The sequence below is a fragment of the Diadema antillarum genome, unplaced genomic scaffold (assembly GCF_040938485.1).
Source record: "Diadema antillarum isolate AM-2024a unplaced genomic scaffold, OU_Dant_1.0 seq00000059_RagTag, whole genome shotgun sequence".
NCBI lineage: Eukaryota > Metazoa > Echinodermata > Echinoidea > Diadematoida > Diadematidae > Diadema > Diadema antillarum.
Window position 1 is genome coordinate 1,499,428 of NW_027271164.1, and position 24,727 is coordinate 1,524,154.

The 24,727-nt window shown below is 37.4% G+C and overlaps 1 protein-coding gene across 1 annotated transcript in view; it reads left to right on the forward strand.

Moving 5' to 3' along the window:
* LOC139725792 (disintegrin and metalloproteinase domain-containing protein 10-like) overlaps nucleotides 1-24,727 on the forward strand; it is a 50,023-nt gene that overhangs the window by 17,610 nt on the left and 7,686 nt on the right. The window contains exons 3-8 of the mRNA XM_071636872.1: nucleotides 1,969-2,087; nucleotides 18,147-18,412; nucleotides 19,901-20,173; nucleotides 21,542-21,725; nucleotides 22,759-22,919; nucleotides 23,461-23,635. Of these exons, the coding sequence (XP_071492973.1) occupies nucleotides 1,969-2,087; nucleotides 18,147-18,412; nucleotides 19,901-20,173; nucleotides 21,542-21,725; nucleotides 22,759-22,919; nucleotides 23,461-23,635 (1,178 nt within the window). The remainder of the gene's footprint in view (nucleotides 1-1,968; nucleotides 2,088-18,146; nucleotides 18,413-19,900; nucleotides 20,174-21,541; nucleotides 21,726-22,758; nucleotides 22,920-23,460; nucleotides 23,636-24,727) is intronic.

The window sequence follows — 24,727 nt, forward strand, 5'->3', positions numbered from 1 at the left end:
ACTAATAATAATGATAATAATAATAATAATGATAATGATAATAATGATGATGACGACAATAATGATAATAATAATGATAATAATGATAATAATGATAATAATGATAATAATGATAATAATGATAATAATGATAATGATAATAATGATAATAATAATAATAATAATAATAATAACAATGATAGTAATGATAATAATAATAATAGTAATAATAATAATGATAATAATAATGATAATAATGGTTATACATCTTGCACGAAGACCATTACAATGTGTACATGAAATGCTCCAATCTCCAGTGGCTTATATGGACCAGCTGGGTATCATGAGATCATTTTTTGTTTTAATTGAGAAATACTTGCATTTTGGGATACTTCCATGATAAGATTAATTGATTTTTTGTACAGCAATGTGCATCTAAGGTTTTCCTCCCAAAGTGAAATGTGATTATCTATAGGGAGACTTTGCATCAAAGTAAAGTTCTTAGAACTGAAATTGAAAAAAGAAAGAAAAGAGAAAAGAATCATCTGGAGCTACTGGTCAGTAATAAGTGTAGCAAGGTTATAAAAAAAAATGTACATGTACATTGTACTTGTACAAAGGTAGTACAGATTGACTTTTGTTTATTTAAAGTATGATGTTTGTATAATGCACATCACACCAAAACAAGCCATTTTTATTGATGGTGTCTTGACTATGAATCTCTTGTCAAATTTATTTTGTATGGACAGAAAGGACTTTATCTCAAAATGTGTGCAAGTGAGGTACATGTATTTTAAAACTTCTGAGGTTGAATGCAGGTTGTGTCGATTATGTCTGCATGTGTCCTGGTTTGAGTCGTGAAGAGCGCATACAATGTACTTGCATGTTACAGTACCTTAGATTAAGTTGAAGAATGATAACATTTCATTTTTTTTTTTTTTTTGCTACTGTCATTTTGGCCTTCAGATGTGTTTTTCTCTAAAGATTATATTTTAGATGAGTCTACTTCCACAGTACTTTTCTAGAAATTCAGAACTACATTGTAAGTGAGATCAAGTTGCTGTAACAATCAGATGTTATCTAAATTGTATAACAACACTGTTTTATTTGAATTGGTGACAATCCTTTATTGAATGTTTGACAAACAATTACATTCCGTAAAATTTTAGATTCATTCTGGTTTCAAAATGCTAAAATCTGAGTTACATGTGATTTTAATAAAGGACAAGATGAACTCTTTGATTGGTATGATCAAGAAAAAAAAATGGATGGCAACCAGTCGATATGGCAACCTGATTGTTACCAAATAATGCAAGGTCTCTTCCTCATGGGTCCAGTCATCCATGACGAGATCAATTTTAGGCTGAATTGCCAAAATGGCTTCCATTTCTACATGAACTGCAATCCCCAATACTGCTATACTGTATACAATGTGTCTGTTATTTCAATACCTATTATAGCAGTGCTAATGCCAGTGTAAATATTGTTGTAACAGGTAAAGGATGTGTAGGTTGGGATCTGAATTTCAACATGTTCAAGATTTCTGCTCGAAGAATTTGTCATCGTATGCATCTAAAAGATTGAATAAGTTCTAATTTTAAAAGATCTATTTTTTTAATAGGTGAGTTGTGACTATTGCACATTTGATGTCCTTTGTTGTGCTTTCATTTTGAGAATAGCTCTTTCCATTGACAAAAATCTTGCTTTACATGAATGTATCATAACAAATTATTTTATGATTTAAATACATGTATATTCCCCACAGTCGAGGCAATACCCCCTCCACCCCCCCCCCCCCCCTCCGATTTTGGGGAACATTTGAGGAGTGTAGTCATGCATTCATAGTAAATTTGTAGAGTTTGTGAGAATACAAGATGTATGAAATTTGTTGTGTGACCCACTGTTTTCTTTTTAATCAATTGTTTCATTGCATGGTTGCTTTCACATTTGTCTCCTTCTTCTCCCTCCCCCCTCCTTTTCACCCCACAGGCAGTTTAACCTGAGATTGCATCAAGGATCACCACATATCTCCCAAGACCTCATTCTGGAGACAGATGAAGGTGCTTCACAGTACCAGCCTGATTTCCTCTACATCGGCAAATTAAAAGGTAAAATACAGAGGAAAATATTACCAGAAATCAAATTTTGGCTGCTGTGTAGGCTCCACTTTGATTATCTCCATTTAGATGACAGAACGGAGATAGGAATGATGATATCTGTGTTATAAATCACTTACTGGCGATAGTCTTTGTCTTCTTCTAATGATAATGAGGCACTTTAAGCTTTAGGATCAAAGTTTCAAAGTCATCAGCTGATTTAAAAACATATATTTGCACTTTATTGGTAAGTGCAGGACAGATTTATCAATGGTTACCCTAAATATGCAAGTAATATTAAAAGTAAAATGTATTCACAGATTACACAATAGAAAACAACAATGATACAAGAATAATGACACACTTGCACAAAACAGTTCATAATAGCAGTGCATGAAAATATCAATAAGTTCAATTTTGTGTAGTGGTGCCCCCCAAAACTTCCTTTTTACAGGAAAGTACAACAAGTTTTAAAGCTAAAGGTTGTCACAATATATGTGATATCTTACACTATATTGCTTCATCCAAATCATGATGGTAGTAGCATTATCCTATAAGTGACATGAGGTGTAAAATACAATGCGGGGGAATATATAAATGAGATGGAAAGATATCGCTGCATGACAAATAGTGGACGGTTCATCCCAAATGGCAGGAGTACTACACTGTATATTGCTTCTCTCCTGTCAAAGGAGTATGGGATTTCTGTCCATCTGAGAGAGGAAAGAATCACAGATTTAATATCCTTAGCACTTTGCTTCCCCCGGGGCAATTCTGTGTGCAATCTAATAAAAATTCAGTCTTGGTTACTTTTTCCTCTCTGTGAGGTACACGTAAGGCTTACACAAGTCATGGATGGGAAAATCTCTCAATTTCTTCTTCCCTCCACATGTATTAGTTATTATCGTGCTCTTTGTATAGGTACAGTATGCATGCATCTTATTGAATTTTCGGAGGTACACAGAGAATTCTGTAAGGATGTAGTGTAATGATTATTGGAAGAATGCTGTAAAAAGCATTGTCATGGCTGTGTAAGTTGTTTTTGTTTTGTAGTTAAAATTTTATATTCCATTTTGATATATTCCCAACAACAACAACAACAACAAAATTGGCAAACAGCATGGCATATGACTTTACCTTTTCTGTACCAGGGACTTTAGACAGTGTGTACAATGCTATGGGGTTTTCTGTGCTAATCGGCACTAAAAGCACACACAATATTAAGTGTCTTGAATTTATGATAAACACCAGTTTTTGATTTCATGACCATCATGATGGGCTTTGCAGAAAAGACGAACGAAACTTTCCAGGATGTACGCTGGGTGTTGCTCTCCTGTGAGACACAGATTATGTTGCAGCATGGGATATGATTTCTGGTAGTATAGATGAATCAGGAAGCATCTAAAATTTTATTTCATTCCCTTCCTGTGCTTAGAATGTCCCCCCCCCAAAAAAAAACAACAACAACAACAACAACAAACAAACAAACAAACAAACAAACAAACCAAAAACAAAACAAAAACAAAAACAAAAACAAAAACAAAAACAAAAACAAAACAAAACAAAAACAAACAAACAAACATGCTTAAAGGGATGGTACAGTATTGATGGAGATGAGAATTGGGCTTTTAACTTTTTGCGAGATACCAAGAAAACACTTATTAAATAGTACAGAGCATACCATTTTAAGAGGAATTCAAAGTTTATGTGATGACAATCGGGTTTGGAATGACTGAAACATCCAAAAACAAAGTAAAACAAAGCGATCATAATAAAGTGTGGGTCCCACACTTATTAGAATCGCTCTGTTTTGGATATCTCATCAGCCATTTCAAAACCAATTTTCATCAAATAAATGTTGAATTCTTCATGGAATTATATGGTCTTTCATATTTCATAAGAGGTTTCTCATTATCTCACCAAAAAAATGTTAGAAACCTGAAATTAGGTCTCAACCAAAACTATACGATGCCTGTAATGTTTCTGAGAAACCTGTTGCACCCTTGGTGAGTATCAATGGGCTTATGTGCTGACAGAGAGATATTGAGATTGCCCCACGCATGCAGTTATAGGTGTGCGCTGACACTGATCCAACACTTTACCCAAAGATACACGTGTACGTACAGCTGTAGCAACTTTTTATGTGCCCAGGCACATACACTGCAAAAAGTCCGGTGTTGAATATGAAACACCGAGCTGGTGTTAAATTTCCGGTGCTCATTCATGGTGGTAGATTAACACCTCCGGGTGTCATTTCAAAATATAAAATTGTTTTTTGAATAGTTTCTTAGTTTCTGCACTTCTTGTTAATTTTGAACTTCAACAAGACGATCAAGAATTTTCCGATAAAGTACTTGATTTTTGAAAAAATGTGTAAACACATTTACACCACAGTAACACCAGTTGGTGTGGTCTCCTATTGAAGCTGGACGGGTGTTATACCATTGAAATTAATACCACCAATATCAAATCAACACCATGCGGTGTCATTATTGAATTAACTCTAGCACAGTGTCAAAAATATCACCAGCCACAGTGTCAAATTAACACCACGAAGTGCCAGGTGAACACTTTTTAACACCATCACAATACATTGTCTACACCTGTGGGTGTGGTCCTCTAATGAAACTTGATCAGTGTTAGATTTAACACCCATGGTGTTAAATCTAACACTGATGTTTTTACAGTGTAGTTTCACTTATAGCTATCTTTTTCATCAGCATCCATCCAAACTTTACCTGGTTGTGAAGTTAGCAAGCCCACTCAGGTGAAGCAACATGCCTCAGTCCAGCAAGAAGGCCATGGTGACACAACATGGATTAAAGGGGATTAGGTAATCCCTAGTCATTGGTAATTACAAGTATAGTTTCTGGATATCTGTGCCAATGGTTGAAAAAGAAAACAGCCTAGGCATGCCTTCCAATTGGCAACAGAGGAAGAAGAGGGTCGAAGACTGAGTACTGTAAAAGTGGATATTTTCGCGCTACTAATTTTTCGCGCTTGGCCGGGCAGGAACAGTTTTGCGTGTTTTTAATTCCGCGGAATCAAGACATCAACTACTGGAACATATGGCACGCAAAAATATTTGCGTGCTTTTGTTTTCGCGCTACATGTAGCTTCTGGTTGCGCGAAATGCGCGAAAATTTCAACACCCAGAAAATTTCCACTTTTACAGTACATGATTTGGGAACGATTGTATGAAACTGTAGTTGGTAATAATACATCAAGGGGTCATTTATCTCTTTCTAGAAAATATCATTCTGAATGGAAGTGGTAAAAATGAAGCTGCTGCTCGGCTTAGTTTTAGATGCAATTGGATAATTTTGTTGAGCCACTATTTAACATTGAGAGCAGTGATTAAACATTAAGTGTGTGAGCATGCATCATTATGCTATCATAATTTCCATATTATCTCGTTTTGATATTCTCAGAACAAACATGCAATATTTTGAATCTTTAACCACATTCGAAACATGTTATCTTTCAACCATTGGACATTGTTAATTTTTTTAACATCTCGTTTACTGCTGGTATCATGGTTTACTGGGGATAATATTGTATACATTGCTATCTTTTCATGGAAAAGCTGGAAAGTCATATGGACAATGAAGTACTGTGGTGAAATACCTTTTCCCTAATAGGAAATATTTATGAGAATATGATGATGACCAGTGTTTCAATAAATAATACACATTTGACTCTGCAAAAAAAAAAAGTTTTAACTATCACATTTGAATGCATAGTTCAGCTGTATTACAAACACCTTACTGTATGAAGATTTTGCATTAAAGCTGCAAATATAAGGAGATATCACTCAATTTCTCATTAAATCATCACAGTTTATTCTAAAAATGGTTTTTGATGAAACTATTGTTCACATTTTGTATATTCAACAATACTTAACATTGACTGATACACTGATTAACATTTTGATGTTGGTTATTTTTATCTCTAACTCACATTTTAGAACTAAGTTAGAATGCTAAAGCTGCTTTTTTTTCCATCTGCAAATATTAGCAAGGTGCTTTGAATGTCTGAGAGGCAAAGTTTTGTATCAGGAGACCTTTGAAATGTTTCCTGGAATTGATAAAGGGGATCCTGGATGTTTTATATAAGTGCACAGTTTTACATGAAGTGCATATCCTAACAGGATTCTTATGTGTGTATGTACAAAGCAATTTGTTTGGAAGACTCAGCTTGAGGATGGGTAATATGACTGTAGCATTTTCTCTGAGGATGGGTAATATGACTGTAGCATTGATTTTTTGTGAGCATATTAAGGTGTTTTGCTGAGGTAACATAAGACAAGTGACATTTTGCGCACAAAGCAATGAGGAAAATGGAGCAAACGGCATCAGATCTCTGACTCCAATGATTATTTGGAAGCACCCATTTACTGTCGAGTTAGCTGACTTTTTGACATCTAAATGACAAATTTCCACAATAATTGTCTGATTTTGGTCAAATTCTCTCTGAAGCCATGCCAAATTTACTGTACAATCCCCCCCCCCCCCCTGTATACAAGTGCCGGTAGTCTTTCTAAAGGTAATTGAACCAATGTGAAATATTACACTTCTGTTTTCAAATCATAAATTTCTGTCAGTAATGGGTTAACCCCCCCAAAAAAAAACAAACAAACAAACAAACAAACAAACAAACAAACAAACAAACAAAAAAAAAAACACCACACAAACAAACATTCAAAGTCTTCCATAACAGGAAGACAGCGATAACTCCACAAAAATTGTGATTGGTACACATGTAGTGAGCAGTCAGAACACTGCTGTTTCTGAGTCTGTTCTTTGTACTCATTTCTCTCATTTTGTAACATTTTGGCATTAGCTTATCATTAGTTCTTGGAGTACCTTGGTATGTGCATGCAAGGAAATGTTTACCATGCTTTAGAGATTGGATGTTTACCATGCTTTAGAGATTGGATGTTTGTAGGAAACTTGCACCTGGAGTGAGATGCGCCGTCAGTAATTACGTCTGGCACATAATATTAGCAATTAACATGGAAGGCTGCTTTCCTACATCATCTGCCAAAGCGTGAGGGTTTGGCAGTGCTCTCAGACGTAAAGGACAGAGAAATGTGTCCTCAAAGTTCTGTCGTTAAACATGTTGTCAGGAGGCAATATGGATGTCACATGTGAACTAGTTGTGCTGAAATCTGTTTTGAATCCACCCATCAAACATACATGTGTAGAATCATCCTCTGATGTGATAGGCATTTATTATAAAAAAAAATTGCTCATTGTCCATCATTGGGTGCATTCACTTTAGAATTAACAAGGTATTTCATACCAAGGTTAGTTATTGGCACCATTTTCATTGGCAAAGAACCATTGTAAGAAATACTGCATTAATTCACCGACAAAATGCTGTGGTATTTCTGGTAAGCATTGTGCGTGCATACTGTATGTATCTCCGACGGGAATGATATGAAGTACATTGTATGTCAGGGCCCAAGAATACACTGCTGTTCAATCTACGATCTGTGACAGATTCATGCTCAGATCTTGCATGCCTGTTTTGCCCAGAGTTTGAATTAATACCAACCAAAATACCATGGTATTTGATGTGTTTTACAGTGCATTTTGTTTTATCTTTTAGTGATCGTTAATTCTGTAATCTCATTGGTCAATCACGTAATTGATAAAATCCAGTATTAAATGTGTTACTCCGACTAACCACTGAATATTTCCCGTATTCCGTGAATAAGGTCATATTGTGCGCATGCGCTAAATCTGCCACTGAATATTTTCCATATTCCGTGATATGACGTCATATTACACAGCTAGCTGCGCGTGTATGTACAGTATGTGCGCATAATCAGCTCGCAAGACGTAAGTCAGCATGGCTGACAGCCGGCAATTTCAGCATCATTCACGAGAGGAAATCAGCGAGAAGAAGGTTAGCACAATGCCCAAAAATGTAGATCTACACTTAAAAAGATAAAATTGTTACCCCCTGCTTGTTCTTATGAAATACGGGAAATATCTACGGTCTGGTGCCATATTACATCAGACCGTAGATATTTGCCCATATTTCATGATCAAGCAGGGGGTAACTAAAGGGCTTTTTACACTTGTAAATTTTTGCTTAGCCCCGGACCAACGGTGGGGCTAAGGGGGGGGGGGGGGGCCTTAGCCCCACCGTTGGTACGGGACTATCCTTAGCCCACTTTCTGTTTACACTCGTTTTTGCCAAAGTGGGCTAGCCCCACCGATAGTACGGTACTATCTGGCCCTGCAAAATAGCAGGGGTTAGCACCGCAATTGCGGTGCCAAGCAAGTGAGTGTAAACAGAACGAAAAAATAATCCTGGGCTAAGCGACAGAGACGAAGTGCGACACTCACTGACCAATCAGAAACGAGGTAATCAAGTGCTGCCGGTGCGTGCGTGTACTTGTACAATACACAGCGTAATTATGAATATTCATGTGGTTTGGAAAGTCCGGGGCTAAGAAATACGAGTGTAAAAAGGTCAGTTTTCTCCTTAGCCCCGGACAAGAGATAGTACGGGAATAATTGGCGAGTGTAAAAAGCTGAAAAAATTGGTATGGGACTAACGATAGTCCTGGGTCAGAGAAAGTCCGGGGTTAAGAAACACAAGTGTAAAAAGCCCTTAATAGTGTCTTGGTGGTAACGGTACAAAATACTGCGGTATTTCACTTCAAAGTGAGAGCATCTAATGCCTAATGGCTTTGATTGAGACAGGGGCCATCATATCAGTGTATTTGAAACAGGGACACTTCGGTTATTTTGGTTATTTTGCTGGTTATTTCCATGTGTTCTACACAGGTGATAAAGCCAGTTTACACAGTTGGAGGGGGGGGGGGGTTGGAATTGCATTTACTTCAGGCGTTATATTTGAGGGTAATACCCATTTTGTGATGCGTTCCACTCCACCACACCATTTGCCATATGGCATTCAGGCAAAAAGAAATGAACAAATAATTCAGACTTCCTAGGACACAAAGAGTATGGATAAGCAGAATTTTACATTTTTATCATAATTTGTGTGTCAGCAAACAACCAAGTGCTAATGCCATTAGATAATTTTTTTTTGGCTTAGTTTGCCCTATTATCAGCTCAGCTGTGTTTGTCAGTACAATTTCTGTCTTTTTATTTTGATTGATTGAAGAAACCGTGCCACAGGCTTGACACAAGGCAGTTGGGGACAAAATGCCACAAAAAGCATAAAACTAGACTAATTCAATTCTACAGGGATGTATCTTTTTAACACCTGAAAATGTATCAAATACTTCTGTCTAAAACTGTCACAAGTTTGTATTTCTTGCAAACTAATCTAGTAAGTTATTTGTGAAACTTGGCTCTGTGTGCAGGCTTTGTACTCACTCAGAAAGTCACACATAATTACTACAGTTTTAAAACCAGCTTTAGATTATTCCACAGTGACCCAGGCGTAGTCCCACTTCATGTCGTATCGTGTCATTTCATTTACTTCCGTTCTGAAATAAATCAGGCAGCACATTGGATGAGGTAGAGGACTTCATTTGTGTGAGCTAACTGTGTGCCTTTGGGAGGAAATGGTGCAGAACAGTTTTGTTTGTCAGGACCCTGCTCATTAAAACAAACAAACAAAATGTTCTTCAAAAGATGATTTCTGCAAAATCATCGTCTGCATGTTCAGGAAACATTACATTTTGTAGCTGTGATAACAGCTGATGCAAACAGGTTGTGTGTTACATGTTTCTTCTTTCTGTTATTATTCATGATTTTGTTTGTGTGGGTTTTTTCTTTTGCCCTCACCAAGGAGATTATGTTGTATGTATATTTGCCAATTTCTGACTGTTTGTATTACTAGAATACTAGGAAAAAGTTGTGAACAGATTTTCTGAAACACCTAGGCGAGCGAGGTCTGTTGTTATAAAAGGAACAGGTGACTAGTTCTTGGGTGTGATCCAATCATGACTAGGATCCAAGAATGCTTGTACAATTCTATGGCATTAGTTGTGATAATGTCCTTGTAGCAGCCATTATGTCCTTTGTAGCAGAGGTTTTTGCCCTCTTATTTGTATCTCGAGGTTTGTTTGTTGTTTGGTTTTGGGGGGCTAGTTTTGTTTTTGTTTTGTTGGGGGAGGGAAGTACATGTAGGAAGATGCTTTGGAGAGCAGTTTGACGCTTCCCTGTGAGAATGATTTAGCACTATAGTGCTAAATCTATATATTATATATATATATATATATATGATTTAGCACTATTTTATATGATTTATGATTTAGCACTATTTTCTCTACTTATTATGCATTGTCCAAAAATACTGCGTATGATTTGCCGCAGTAGGCAATACATAGCATTCCGTATTGATACAGATCTGATCTTCAAGCCTCCCTAGAATATCTGCCGCCTTCAGTATTTAGTTTCCCTCTTAGGTCAGTGTGACCGCTGAGCCAGAGACGTCAACTCTTGTGGCTTTAACATTCAGCATTTCCTGAGAACCCTCCACAAAAGATTCAGTTACTTTCACCCCTTTATCAACTGCCAAACAGGACTGAGCTTAGATTTCAGGCTAAGCAGGACTGAGCTTAGTTTTCAGGCTATAGTCCGTGCAGTCCCATCCGGCTGTTTACACCATTAAATGGTATTTAAGAGGAAATCAGATAGCTTGTCTCGCAGTGTGAGTATCAGGAATCTGTGACGGTTGTCTTTTCATGGAAGCATCATTGTCACCGTGTTGTTGCTGGATATCACTTCCTGAAAGAATGATGGTGAGAAATCAACACTTTCCAACAGCCAGAGAAAAAGTTGAATATGTGTAATGAAAACAGAACATGTGAATGAAATTGTAACAAAAGTATTGACTGCTATGGGAGATATACATTAGATGTAATATTCCTACAAGGATGTGAAATCTGTCATAATATTAAGCCATCAATACTTGTTTTCAAACACAACAGATCTTTTGACAAACTAAATAACACATAATTACCTTGTCATCTGATTTTCCTGCTATCTTTGTAATACTCTGTTGTACATCAATGTTCAGTAGTGATTAGCTAGCATATTTTTTGTTACATACTGTACCTTAAAATGCAAGTCTTTGGAAATGACACTGCAAGTATATCATCTTCTCTGACAAAGGTAAATTTTGCACATTACATGTACATGTCATGATATAGATTGATTACAGAGCTCTGCTATTTAGTGAACTACCCTGGTATGGCTACAGAGCGATAGTTTAGCACTTGCCTGCCAAGACCTAGGGTCCGTTTCGTGAAGTCATTTTAGAAAAATTTTTACATAAATCTCAAAATGGTCAAAGTCCCTCATATGTAGTGTAAGACCGTCATTTTCAATTATTTCAACATGCAACAGTAGCTATTAGAGACTTACATGTACAAAGAGAAGTAAAATCCATTTCATGAAGTCTGTCATTAGTGTTTCTTGTGAGTGAAAAGTCTGTGATAAGACTTTCATGAAACAGACCCCTGGTTGGTATACAATGTGTATGGAGATTTCAGAGTCTTACAGGAAAGACATTCAGAAGGCCATGAAAGGAAAGCTAAGTAGCCTTAATTACCAGTCTGCTCCTTTCTAATTATGCTGTCTTCATTTAGAATAAATGATAAAGACATGTAAAATTGACTTGACAGGGAGTCTAGTATGACTGCGATGACAGTGTTCTGTTGTATTTGGATGTGAGGGGAGGTACTGTATAGTACCAAGGAGCTTCAAGCTCCTTGATAGTACATGTACTGCTATTGAAAAAGCCAGCCAGTGCGTGTCCATAGACCACACTTCTATGAGATCCAAAGTTCATATTGACCTTCACATAATAGACTCATGTTTAGGAGTCTGGTACCGTAATACTCCGCAAAGTCAATGTTTAAACTCATTTAGACAATAAGAAGAATGCAAGCCAAGTAATATCATGATTACATGCCCAAGACTGTTTGTTTGTACAACTAGTACAGGATGTTAAGGGCCATTCTCATTGCAGGTGAAAACTCGCGATATTAGACAAATTGCGAAGTTACGGTGAAAGTTGCCTAGCAACTCTCACTAAACCATCGCCCGAAAAATCGCAAGATGGAGTGCGATTTTTCTAACTTCGAGCAAAACTTCGCAAGGAGTTTTGCAATGAGAACGCACGCAGCAGAAATATCGCGATATTACTCATGTGACTTCAGTATCCGCTTGACCCCAAACAAAGGCCGAGCGCGCGATTGGAGTAAACTGGGCATGCTCAGTACATCATGAAAGATCGTGATTGTTGGCACCGGAGCTAACTTCGCAATGTTTACCTGCCAATGTGGACACAAAGGTAAAACATCGTGACTTTTCATATCGCGATTTTTTGCAATAAGAATGGCCCTTTAGATGACTTTCTGGGTTTACAGTCATCAAAAACCTTCAGCTTGTTTCATATTTTCTGTGATACGTTGCTTTTTTTTTTATTCCCTTCTGAAATCGGTCACAACCCTTTCTTTTTCCTCTTTGGTGGAGAGGGCATACTGTGTATCATTTTGCTCAGTTCAGTTTATGAACTTGAGGCTGTAAGGCAGTGAAATGATTTGAGTGGATTTTTGTTGACACCTGCTTGTTGTCTCATGCACATTATGCTAATTGATCGGATATCTGGCAGGGCTAACAGATTGATGGACATGTTGATGTAATCAGGAAATTAAATTACAGGTAGGTTCCAAGATCTGTGAATGGACAGCCACGGACACGGAAGAAATCATTCCACAAGAATCTGTATAAAAAACAATTTAGCAACATTGAAGGTTATATCTTGTGAAATAATTTCATAAAATAACTCATCTAAAAAGGTAATTATGATCAGTTGGAAAACGGTAAAATGAAAAGGACAGTGCTATGTCCTGTAAACAACGACTTTTCTATTAAAGCTGCATGGTCATGTGTTGACAATGCCTTGACATCTGTGTGATATGAAATGGCAATTCTGCAGTTATTTTGAATTGAATCTTTTCAGATTTTCCACATTTCCCCAAAGTTTCTATAGATTGCAGTCAGGTAGAGCAGAACTAGATCACCATCCCAATTTTTTATGGTTTTCTGTTTTTAGTGCAAGAAAATTGTTCTAGCAATGTCCCTCTTTGAAACTACAGTGTACAAGTGCTGTACCAAAACTCAGGGCTACTCAGAAAGGATGTCAGAAAACGTTTGAGCTGACAGTTCCTGTGCTATTAAACCTGTCAGTTGATTTGGTATGATGCAGTTTTACTCAGCTAGTATATGTATTGAATGAATAATCATATCATTTTTTCTGCGTTAGTGTTATATATAGTCTAGTGTTTAGTCTTAATGTTCTGTCTTCTCTGTGTAGCCTCATTTTCTGTACATTCATGCCTATACTATACCTTGCTATTACATACCCAACGAGAGTAACATGATGCGTGGACAAAAGCTCATAGAAAACCCAAACATTGTGTCATAACGGGCACTGTAGCATGTGAGATATTCTTTCTAGAGAGTTATGACTATACATGTAGCTGCCAGTTATCAAAGGTGAGGCAATTGTGTTCTCATGTTTCAAATATGAGCGTGGTCATAAAAATTGAACGCTTCACATGACTGATTTATTCATGTCCATGCTGTGCTTCTCTTGACTGATGGAAACGATCAATGGGGAAAAAATAGAAAATGTATGTAGAGAGGATTTGCACACATGCAAATGGTGTAAAAAGGGCACACAATACCAAGGACCAATTTTAGCTAAACATTAGTGTGTGTGTTCACTTATCATATATCATGCTGGGAAGAGAAAATAGCTTTTTTATCTTTCTTCTATAGACAAATGTCTTCTGAATGGCCTACAATGTATAAATGGCTCTTTAACTAAAAACATTCTGTACAATGTTGAGGACTACACAGCCCACAATATCGGTTGTTTGCGTTCAACACCATTTTGGCAGAGATATCACTTGTTTTTTCTTTAGTCTTTCATAAAAAGCTGCTTTCCTGGGCTTTGATAGGTCATTCACATCTTAAGAAAGTATAAGTTTAGTTGTCACTGTAAGTGATCTGAGTTTGTCAGTGTGGATATTATTACATATATTTTTTTAAACTTAAAATTGCCTTTCTTTGCATTGTAGTTCATCTGAAGGACAAATGGCAAATTCCAGCTTCTTTTGCGACACTCTTTGTATACAGCTCCATGGCTGTATTAGCACAACCTTTACTCAATGTCCAGACTCACTACCAGACCAATGTCTTTTGCACAAAAGGCTTTGTTCCCTCTTTTGAAAAGTGACCATCACTGACCGCCTTTAACCCATTGAGGATGGACTGATTTTGGTAAAGCACGCATTTCCCATAGACACTTTGCCCGAGTATACTCGGGGACTCATCCTCAACGGGTTAAATGGCCAGCATTACAACACTCTCTGCTTAATACATATTGTAGTGCATCATTTTGTGCACTGAATTGATGACAAGGATATGCTATGAAACCCACAAAATAACCACAGAAAATAACAGGAAGTGAATTCAGTATATGATTCAGAGATATGAAATGTTAAATAATCTATGCTCATATAATGCTTCTATCAATGATTTGCATGATTGTGTTTCCTGATTTATTAATATTTTTTCATGTAAGCATTGGTCCCCTTAGGGCCATTTTAATAATAATTCAAAGACAAGCTAACATGGTATTGTGTAGAAGGCAATGAGCAAGAGACACCATTTTAAAGGTCCTGTTTACTTTTGGGAGCAGTGATTTAAAAAATGTTCAATATATCATGTTTGATGCATATGAGTAGGTCTGTTGTTCGACAAAACATCCTATCTTATAAAATTTGTGCAATAAAGCCTGAAATATAAGAGATATGAATATTTTTCTTAATAAATTGTAACTGTAGACAGTTTAGTCTGGAAACATTTTATTATAACTATTGTTCACATTTTGAATATTTAACAATACTTAACATTGATTCTACTGATGCGTTTGCAGTGGTTGTTTCTATCCCTAACTCACATTTTAGAGTTATTTTAAAGCACTATTTAAATGCTTGGTTTTTGTTTCATCTGCAAATGGTAAATTATGCCTTTAAGTATATAATAAATTTGCTACCACCACCACCTGTGCCAGAGGTCTGTACTTTTATAGGCCAATGATTTCTCTGCCTTTTAATACCTAGAAATGATTGGCCTATTTGACTGTGTATGATCAAGGGAATGAAGCCTGTTTAATGTTCCCTCTACATAGTAGTTAAGTGGAGGCTAGAGATGTGTATTTTATGAGTGCTGTGGTAGGTTTCTTGTTTATGCTGAAATCAGAAGTGAAAGTGTGAAAACACTTATGTAAGAATGATACTTCAGCTGCACATAGTGTACTAGTTTGTGTGTCTATGTACATCTATGTGTATACATGAGTGTGAATGCATGGGTGTGTGTATGAAGAGTGATTGATAAGCTACAACTGTAGTTCTTGTAATACATTGAACAAGGCAGAATGATGATTAATTTTGGTTGAGGATTGTGTACCCATTCTTATGTTGAATGCAAGTCCATGTATCTTGGACATATTTCATACAAAGTGACATGAAGAGAATTTCATGTTTTTCCCCATCCCAAACTACTCCAAATCATATCCTAAACCTTTCATCTGCATTAAACAAGAAATGAAATAAAACCCTGTTTTTCCCCGTGCCTCTTGCATTCCGATAGAATGACATTTTTGATGAGATGACAAACCGACACAACAAACCAGCGCCACATTGGAGTAAATTAGTCGGTTTTCAGATGAAGTAAGACAATTTCCCGCGGGAGTGAGTGCTGTGATTTGCCAAAGTAGCTCCTCGTTTTGTTCCAAATGTCACTCATCCATTTTGACAGAGCTAGGGAGGGAAAAAGATGGGAGAGACAAAAAAAAAGATGTGAAGTAGGGAGGAAGAGGAGGGGAGGAGAGGGAAAACAATTTGGAAAAGTCAGATCCCTGCCGCTAAAATCCAGGGAATTTTAGCAATTTATTAGGGTAAGATTGTGTCTCCCTTTGCAAGGCAAGGATGTTGGTTGGAGGTTGTTATGGAAGCCTTTTAGGCAAATGCTAAGCCGTCTCACTGTGTGCTGCATACCACCATTTTCTCTGCACTGAGTGCCTCCTGTGCAATGTACTTTACTGTGTCTTGTGGAGCCTAAAACTCATGACATAAAGCCTGTGCTTTTCATATGATTCAAGAATTATGCTGGATGGAAAAAGAAAATACTTTTAAGCCCCCATACCATTAGAACAATGATCATCTATTTGAGTACATTATCTAGCAAAATTTAATCACAAATGTCACATTTCTGTTTTCAAGTGGACTAGCAGGATTACATTAAAATTTTGAAACTTGCTATTAAAAGAGATAACACAGTTTTGTTTGAAATAGCTTTGATACAGGTGTGGGATGCTCCTACAATTATTTTACCCACTGATGGTTGTAAGCTATTTATGATGACGTAGCAGTCAAATTGTCTATTTTGTCAGGACTTTTCAATGTCTACAGCCGTGAGAGATGTCTTTCTCTTTTCTTTTCTTTTTCTTATGATTATCGACACGTTATTTATGATGTTTTTATAATAAACAAATGTGTTGTTTCCTGAAACCACCCATTTTCTCGAATGCGATAGATTACAACTGAGCTGTATCATCATATATTACCCTTTTTGGAGGATTTGGTTTGACCAATGTCACACTGTACAAACACAAGCGGCGGGTACACTCTATCCTATCCTTCACAGACTCTTGCACAGGAGCAATAAGAATCGCACCATTATGCAGGAAAAAACCCATCATAACATGTAAAATGTGCAGACTGTGTGCTTGCTAATAGTGAACGATGCTATGCAGTAGGTATTACAAGTAACACCGTGAGTGCTTAGTATTTTGTAATCCCCAGCAGGTAAGACCAGTTATGTCAGCCTAAGCCTTGCTACTTCAGTTTAGATTCACTTCAGTCTTCATTCAACATCTAACCCATTTAAAACTAAAAAGCCAAAGTAGATTAACGACTATGAATGAACAAACAAATGCATGAATAATGAATGACAGTAAAAGTCAGTGACTGTATACCATGCCCTCATTCGATTGTCCATGCTATCCTTTTTTTTTCCCAAACCAAGATATACTTAAGAATTGTTAAAAACCACTGATGTGTGCTATTCATTTAAAAAACTTGCAGTCATTTTCTTTGTGTGAGTTGTTTTGTTGTTTTGTTTTTGTTTTTGTTTTGTTTCCCAGTTATAACATATGTTATATTATGTGCCATTTGTCTTCCTCCTGTTCTTTATATGGCGCAATTGTGCCTGGTTGATACTGTGTGATGACTGTTGTTAGTCGCCTGAGGCGAACCACAAGGGGTCAGCATCATTTGATTCGGCACGCCGTACACCGGGGTACCGTTGTAACCCGGGGTACCGCGTTGTATAGTGCCATCTCATGCCCATTATTTATAATGCGTATCCGAATTCAGATACGCCGATTCTGAATTCGGATACGGCAAAGTCGTCGCAATGAACTAGCACCATAGGTGTTTTTCGAAGTACACTTGCATGCATTAATTGATGCATAATCACAAATAAGAAAACATTTTTGTGCATAATAATACTAAAAAATATTTTGACACATTTTTTGGTAAGCCAGGGTACAGCGCTGAAAAAAAAATAATTAATTCAACAAAATGGCGAATTTTCATTTGGTACCCCAGGGTACCAAATATTGCATCATTTGCCCGTTTTCTGGTGTGGGTATGTGGATGGACCACTTCACCAGGTTAGCAGCCTACTTTTCTTCATGAGGAAATGAAGTGGGACCTTTTATGTACGTGTTAGTTGTGACTCTGTCACACACAGGACTTCCATTTAATGTCCTATCCAAGGGACTGAATGTCTTTGTGTCTTATTAGAGGGAAAGGCATTGTTATACAATCTTGCTCAGCTAGACTCAGCGGGAATCGAACCCAAGCCGTTACATTGCAATGCAGGTGTGCTGCCGACCACTGATGTGCAGAAATTTCAAAAATAGGCAATAGTTTCTCTCTCCGTCCTGAAACAAAACCCTGCAGTCACATCATACCTTGATTTCTATCTTATACAGACAAGCCAAGCAGTAAAGTCCATGGAGGCATCACGGGAGGAGTCTTCCAAGGTGTCATCTACGATGAGGGTGAGGAGTACCACGTAGAGAAGGCCAAACACCACTTCAGGGACACGCCCATCCCGGACTCCTCTGCCCACTCCGTCATCTACAAGGCTTCGGATGTTACACACCCGGAAGATGCTGGCTGTGGGCTCAAAGACAGGGTGGCCAGCTGGATGTCGAAGATTCAAAACTCTGCTGATGATGTGACACGACAGAAGAGGGTGAGAATTAATCTTCGAAGGGTGGAATGGGTGAAAGACAGACTCCGGGGAAGTTGTTTTCAGAGGAATAGCATCTTGTCATACATAATTTACTTGCTGGAAAGTTCCTCCACCACCACCAGCTTCAAACCCCAGACAACTTCTTAGCAATTTTCCCTAAGTGTAATGATTGCAGTTGTAATAGAAGCGACTCGGACGTGACAAATCTGCTTTGAGTCTCTTTCCTTTAATATTTCTTTTCTTTTATCCAACTTTTTCATAAAAATGCATTTCAAAACAGAAAGACAAAGTGTTACAAACATACAGATCCCAAAATTTACACACAGAGTATTGGTGTGTACATCATACAATATGTAATACATGAAAGTGTACCTTGGTACCAATAGAAAAGCAGTGCCTTATGACAACATAGAGACGAAACGTTAACAGAACATATGTCAATGTGAAATGTAAACACGTTATATTGGTGTGCTAAAACAAAAGCTCATGATTTTAGATCATTTTACTTTTACATACATTTACATACATTTGATATCCCAGAGATATGGCTTGCCTTGAAACTGCCATCATCCTCAAAGGATAAGAGATTTACAGAGAAATTTGACGCTCTGCCCAATGATTAAATCTTCTAGCAACTATTCAAAATGATAATTCCTGGTTTTTTTTTCATAATCTATTGATTTTTTGAACTGATATTTGCAACATACATTATTTGCATGTCGCTATTATAAGAATAATAGATGTATTTCACATAATTTTTACCACCAATATGAAAACAAATGATATAATATTGACCCTGCAGTCTTTTTTTCAGGCCTTAAATTTGGCAAAAGTTATTAGTTTGCCAATATTTCATGTATAGCAGAACAAGATTAAGCTCAGGTTCTATAAATTTCATGAAATGTAATGTTGTTTGATGCCAAATATATGAAACACTGGCTACATTGACATAATTGTTTCTGTTTTTACCCTCACAATGATACCAAGAATTGTCCAATGTTTAAAAAACTGGAGGCTAATGTAAAAATGTGGCTGTGTCGGAATGAAATAGGAGATACATATTTTGAGTATTAAAGCCTATACTAATACAAATAAAACTTTCAGATTCACTTCAGAGAGAATGCTTGTCAAGATGTCAATAGTATACACTGTTTGGAGGGGGGCACTCTTTAGAGGCATCGTACGTTTATATTGGAAATAAAAGATGTATACATGTGCTCTTATTGGTTAATGTGGATCATGGTCAGAATATTGCATCTTTGTCTTTATCACTTGTGATTTTGGTTTGAGAATGTATCAAAATAACCAACGGAAAGGATTCTCTGCAGACCAATAATGTTATTTCATGGACCATTAATTCCTGTTAGAAGAGCTCAAAATGATGTTTGTCTACGAAGTTGCTAAAAAAAAAAGATGAGTGTGTTATGGCAATTTACATAGACTGTTTAACGTGGATTATCTGTCATTTGCCCTCTTCTTTTTCATTAGGATGTTGAAACAGCCTGGAAAAATACACCCCACGCTGCAAGTGAGAACAAGTATGCCGCTCCTCACCGATCACGGCGTGCTCCCTTTTCGTCTACTCGTACAGCTTGCAGCCTGTACCTTCAGGCCGACCACACCTACACGCGTCATTATGATGGTGATGTGTCGGAGGTCATTCTCAACCTCAACAATCATGTGTCGGCAGTCAATGACATCTACATCAACACCGTTTTTGATGACATACGTGGTATCAACTTCTTCATCCGCAGGATAAGGGTAAGGATGCCTGTCTAGCTTTATCCTAGTTGCTTGTTAGCAAATGTTGCATAAAGCAATCTACTTTTATATCATGCATTCCCTGTTGCATGGACAGGAATTACATTCTGTTTGCATTGTTAGACCTGTATATGTGACCGTGCACCTCAAAACGAACATAAAGTCGCACACACTGATTTTGCGTGAGGACTTAAAATAAGTGAAATGGATCAACCTAGCCGAACTTGACTTTTTCATATTTTCTGACAGAGCGGGTCTTCTTTTACATTACGCTTAAATTTGGTATCATAAAACGGGCAGGAAAGTGTGTTTTTTTAGCAGTTTTCTCGAACATTTTTGGTAGAATAGTGTGATTAGGTGTGTCTTTAGAATCCCCTTTTCATTTCTGAAAAACCTTGTCCACACTCTTCACTTTCAACTCTAATAACTTTTGAAAGGATGGTGCTACTGCTTTGAAAGTTGGCATCAATTATGGACAGAATGTGTTAATCAGGCATGCTTAATTTCACTTTAATTTGATAATCTCTTCATTGTTGTTACTCTGGTGGCTTACTTCCTGTTTTTTGTCCCATTCATCGTACAGCCAGCACGGTTTGGTAAAGATTAAGCGCTTGAATAGACACGGTACTTCAGAGCCTCTTTTCTCAGTTCACACTTTTCCTGAGTTTGTGCTTTCTTTCCAGTATTTAGATAGGTTAGGAGAGTCCACTTGATTTGAGTTATACATCATTTTAAAGCTTAAAGTCTGCTCTTTCAGGGTATGGTCTTAACTAAAAATTCATGTCTGGCGACTTTTTGTTTGTTTTGAGGTGCAGGGTCACATATATACGTTTCAGAAACATATATTTTTTTGTGTGTCTTGTATGTCCAGAATGTGTCTTGTATGTGTCTTGTATGTCCAGAATCAAGAAACCATAATGTAAGATGTATTAAGGTGAAGTTAAGAAAGATATTGCCAATATACTCTCTTCACCCTCCTCCAAAAATAACACAGAAAGAAAGAGATTAAAATGCAGTGTGACGTCAGTGAAATTTTCTTGCAGGAAAATGTCATTCTAACCAGTCATTGCAGGTTGACACTTGTATTATTACATCATGATGTGGAGATTTGCATCAGTTGCATCGTCATGTATCCTGTACAAATTTTAGAATCTGTTTTGTTTGTGGAATACACTTTTGGTTTACTAAAAAAAGAGAAAGAGAAATTGATGGGTTTCCATCTGAAAGTATCTTGAGGGTGTACAGCAAAAACATGGTCCATAGTGCTTCTTTCGATGGGTGTACTGGACCAGAAATCTGCTTAATCTCGACGTATAGTTCTCTCATCCACACTTTCTGAAGCCTTTGCTGTCCTCTTCCTAACACCAGGTGAATGGCACGGCAGAGCAGCAGGACAGTTCCAATCCTTTCCGCTTTGACAACCTTGGAGTGGAGAAGTTCCTGGAACTCAACTCTCTACAGGACCACAGTCAGTACTGTCTGGCCTACATCTTTGCCAACAGGGACTTCAATGATGGAGTTCTAGGACTGGCCTGGGTGGGATCCACTGGTAGTAAGTCCTTGAAAATGTTTACAACAAAGCACACACCATGTCCACTTATTTCAGAAGGCATCAGTACTATGAGGGGTGTGGAAAGTTAGGGGTGAAAGTGACTCAAGATAGGTGTATTTGATTTTGATATATTGTGTCTACTTGTGAAAGTATCACTTTCAATGAGATGGTTTCACAGGTGACACAACATTTGCTCATGTTGGCAATTGCTCTGGTCTTAGGGTTAGGGTTGTGATAGGGTTTTAGGTTTAGTTTGATATGAGGATTAGGATTAGGCTTTGAGTGGATAGAATCTATGTTAGGCTTAGCATACAGATATTTCTTGGGAGCAAGTGGTGCAGGGGAAAATGTCATGGCAAGAACTTACAAGCAATCTGAAAAAAAAAAATTGAAAAAGTTTGTAATTTCATTCAGTCCTTGGTGTCATACCATCTGAGACTGATGCATGTTTTTGGCATTGCATTGACATTGAATATTGAATATTGCATAGACATTGAATAGAAAATGAAAAAAAAAAAAGAAGAAAAAAAAATGAATGAAAACGATTAGTGCTGTGTGCCACAAACAAAGATGCAGAAAGCAAGCTCTGTTGATTGTGACCCGAGACTAGGAAAAGATGTGTTAGTGGTTGCTGAAGGTAACTATCAGGGACAACTTTGAGACATACTGTCAGCCATACTGTATGTAGGAACCAGTTCATTTACTAGTTTGGAAGTATTGCGACTCACAATCAGGGTAGTTGCCATAGCAACAACTAAAATGCCCACTGTTGATTGGTTGGTTTTTAGTTGCATCACATTAAATGCTATCATGGTTAATAAGTGAAGTAACAACGGTTGCGAAATAGACTCCTAGTCTGTAATCTATGTAAATATGACACTGTGAATGAGTGATGCCATCATTGATGGTGATGATGGTGATGATGGTGATGATGGTGATGATGCTGATGATGATGATGATGGTGATGATGGTGATGATGGTGATGATGGTGATGATGGTGATGACATTTAATGATTCTTTCCTCCCCTTTGAGGTGCCTCTGGTGGTATCTGCGAGGATTTCAGCAGCTTCAGTGGCGTGATGCAGAGCCTGAACACAGGAGTGGTCACCATCCAGAACTACGGCTCCACAGTGGCCAGCAAGGTGTCACACATCACCTTTGCTCATGAGCTTGGACACAACTTTGGTTCTCCTGTGAGTGCAGTCTACTTTTTAACCCTGCATACATGGTTCTGATATCTCACAATCCAGTGCGGACTGTACATTTTCATAGCACAGGTGTACAGTTATACCATGTGGTTGTGGTATTTAAACGGGCTGTAGTAAAACCAAAGGATAAAAGCTGGGAAAAAGGTTATGCTTGGGGTAAAGTTATTGCAGATCAAAGTTAATATGCAGCGACAGTTGGAGTAAGAGAGAGAAAGTATTCTTTTAAGGGTATTATGAAAATCACTAGATAGGATGAGAGAGTTTTCTCTGAAATTTTTTGGCTGTCTATGCCCCTCCCCAAGCTCATTTTCTTTCTTTTTGAATGGAAAAAAATACCAGGTATATCAAACTCTCTTTATGTGAAACTTCTGCCTGGTTTTATCATAGTTGTTCAATTTAGAATGATTTCTGATCTGTTTCTTTTAAAAAAAGAGTCTGCTTGACATTGTGGTACAAGCAGAGAGACCAATTCAGTGAAATAAACTTGTATTAACTTGACTTTGGGTCATTTTATATTTACTCGCAGCATGACTACCCTTTGAGATGTCGTCCTGGAGACAGCGTAGACGGTCGTGCCAGTGGTAACTACATCATGTACGCTAGCGCAACATCAGGAGATAAGCAATTTAATGATGAGTTCTCTTCCTGCAGTATCGGCAATATGACCGGTGTCATCAGGCAGAATGGAGGATGCTTTGAAGGTAACCATGGCGATAGTTTGGTTTGAGATGATGTATGGGAACCTGGGGCTGTGCTGAAATTAATATGAAGATATACATATGTCAGGATTAGGGGAACCATGTCCTGTATGTATCGAGTAGCATGGTTTTAGAATCAATGCCACAAACTTCAAACTGTTTGCTACTAGATTATAAGACAAGCTTAGTGTCCACAGCTCTAGAAAACTGTATCTGACATTGGATGAACAGATTTTAGGTATTACTCTGTGTGTGTAGTAAATACTGTGTGCTTGTTGGTCTTGTGTCCATGCAAAGTAATCACACTCACAGAGTTAATGCATTTCCACTAGCATTCAAACTTTAAATTCAATAGGCTCTGTGACTGTAATTGTCTGTTACCAATTGATTGGTTGCATGCAGGTTCAAACATGTGAACAATCTACCAAGTTATTGGTGTATCATGTGACTTCTGCTCAAACTGCATGCTAGGGAAATATTTGCCAGTCTTGTGATCTTAGCATGCACTCATCACAGGCATGATTCTGAGACAATCTGAACTTATAGCAGTGGTAGAAGTTATGAATATGTGCAAAGTCGGTGACATTGCTTTGTTTTAGATATATGTTTCAAAACAAGGTGTTAAGAAAGTGCAGTGTGCCATAAATCAGTTTGGATAGGAATGGAGTGGACTAGATTATGCAGTGAGAAGGTAGAACAAAGGTTTGCTCTCTTTTTGGTGTCGATTCAGAAGTTAAGTTTGATTTTTTTTTTCCAGTGAAAATTATGTATATACGAAAAAGTTAGTGTCTGTATTGATTTCTGTTGCCATGAGAGTCAAAAATGTCCAGGAACCCATTTCTTTTGCACATTGAAAAGCTCTCCGTAAAGCTGTTTTGTAATCTTTTTCACAAATTACAGATTGGCAGTTGTGATCTTAGAGTGAGACAAACTGAAGAAAATTCAAACGTCATCTTTCTTACTCTTCGACCTTACCCTTGACAGTCAAGGACATAACTAATTGAATCAATTTGATCATATAGAAACAATATTTTTGTTGCCGTTGTTGAGGGGTAAGGGGAAATGAGTGAGACCCTCCCTCTGTGGGAATCTAAT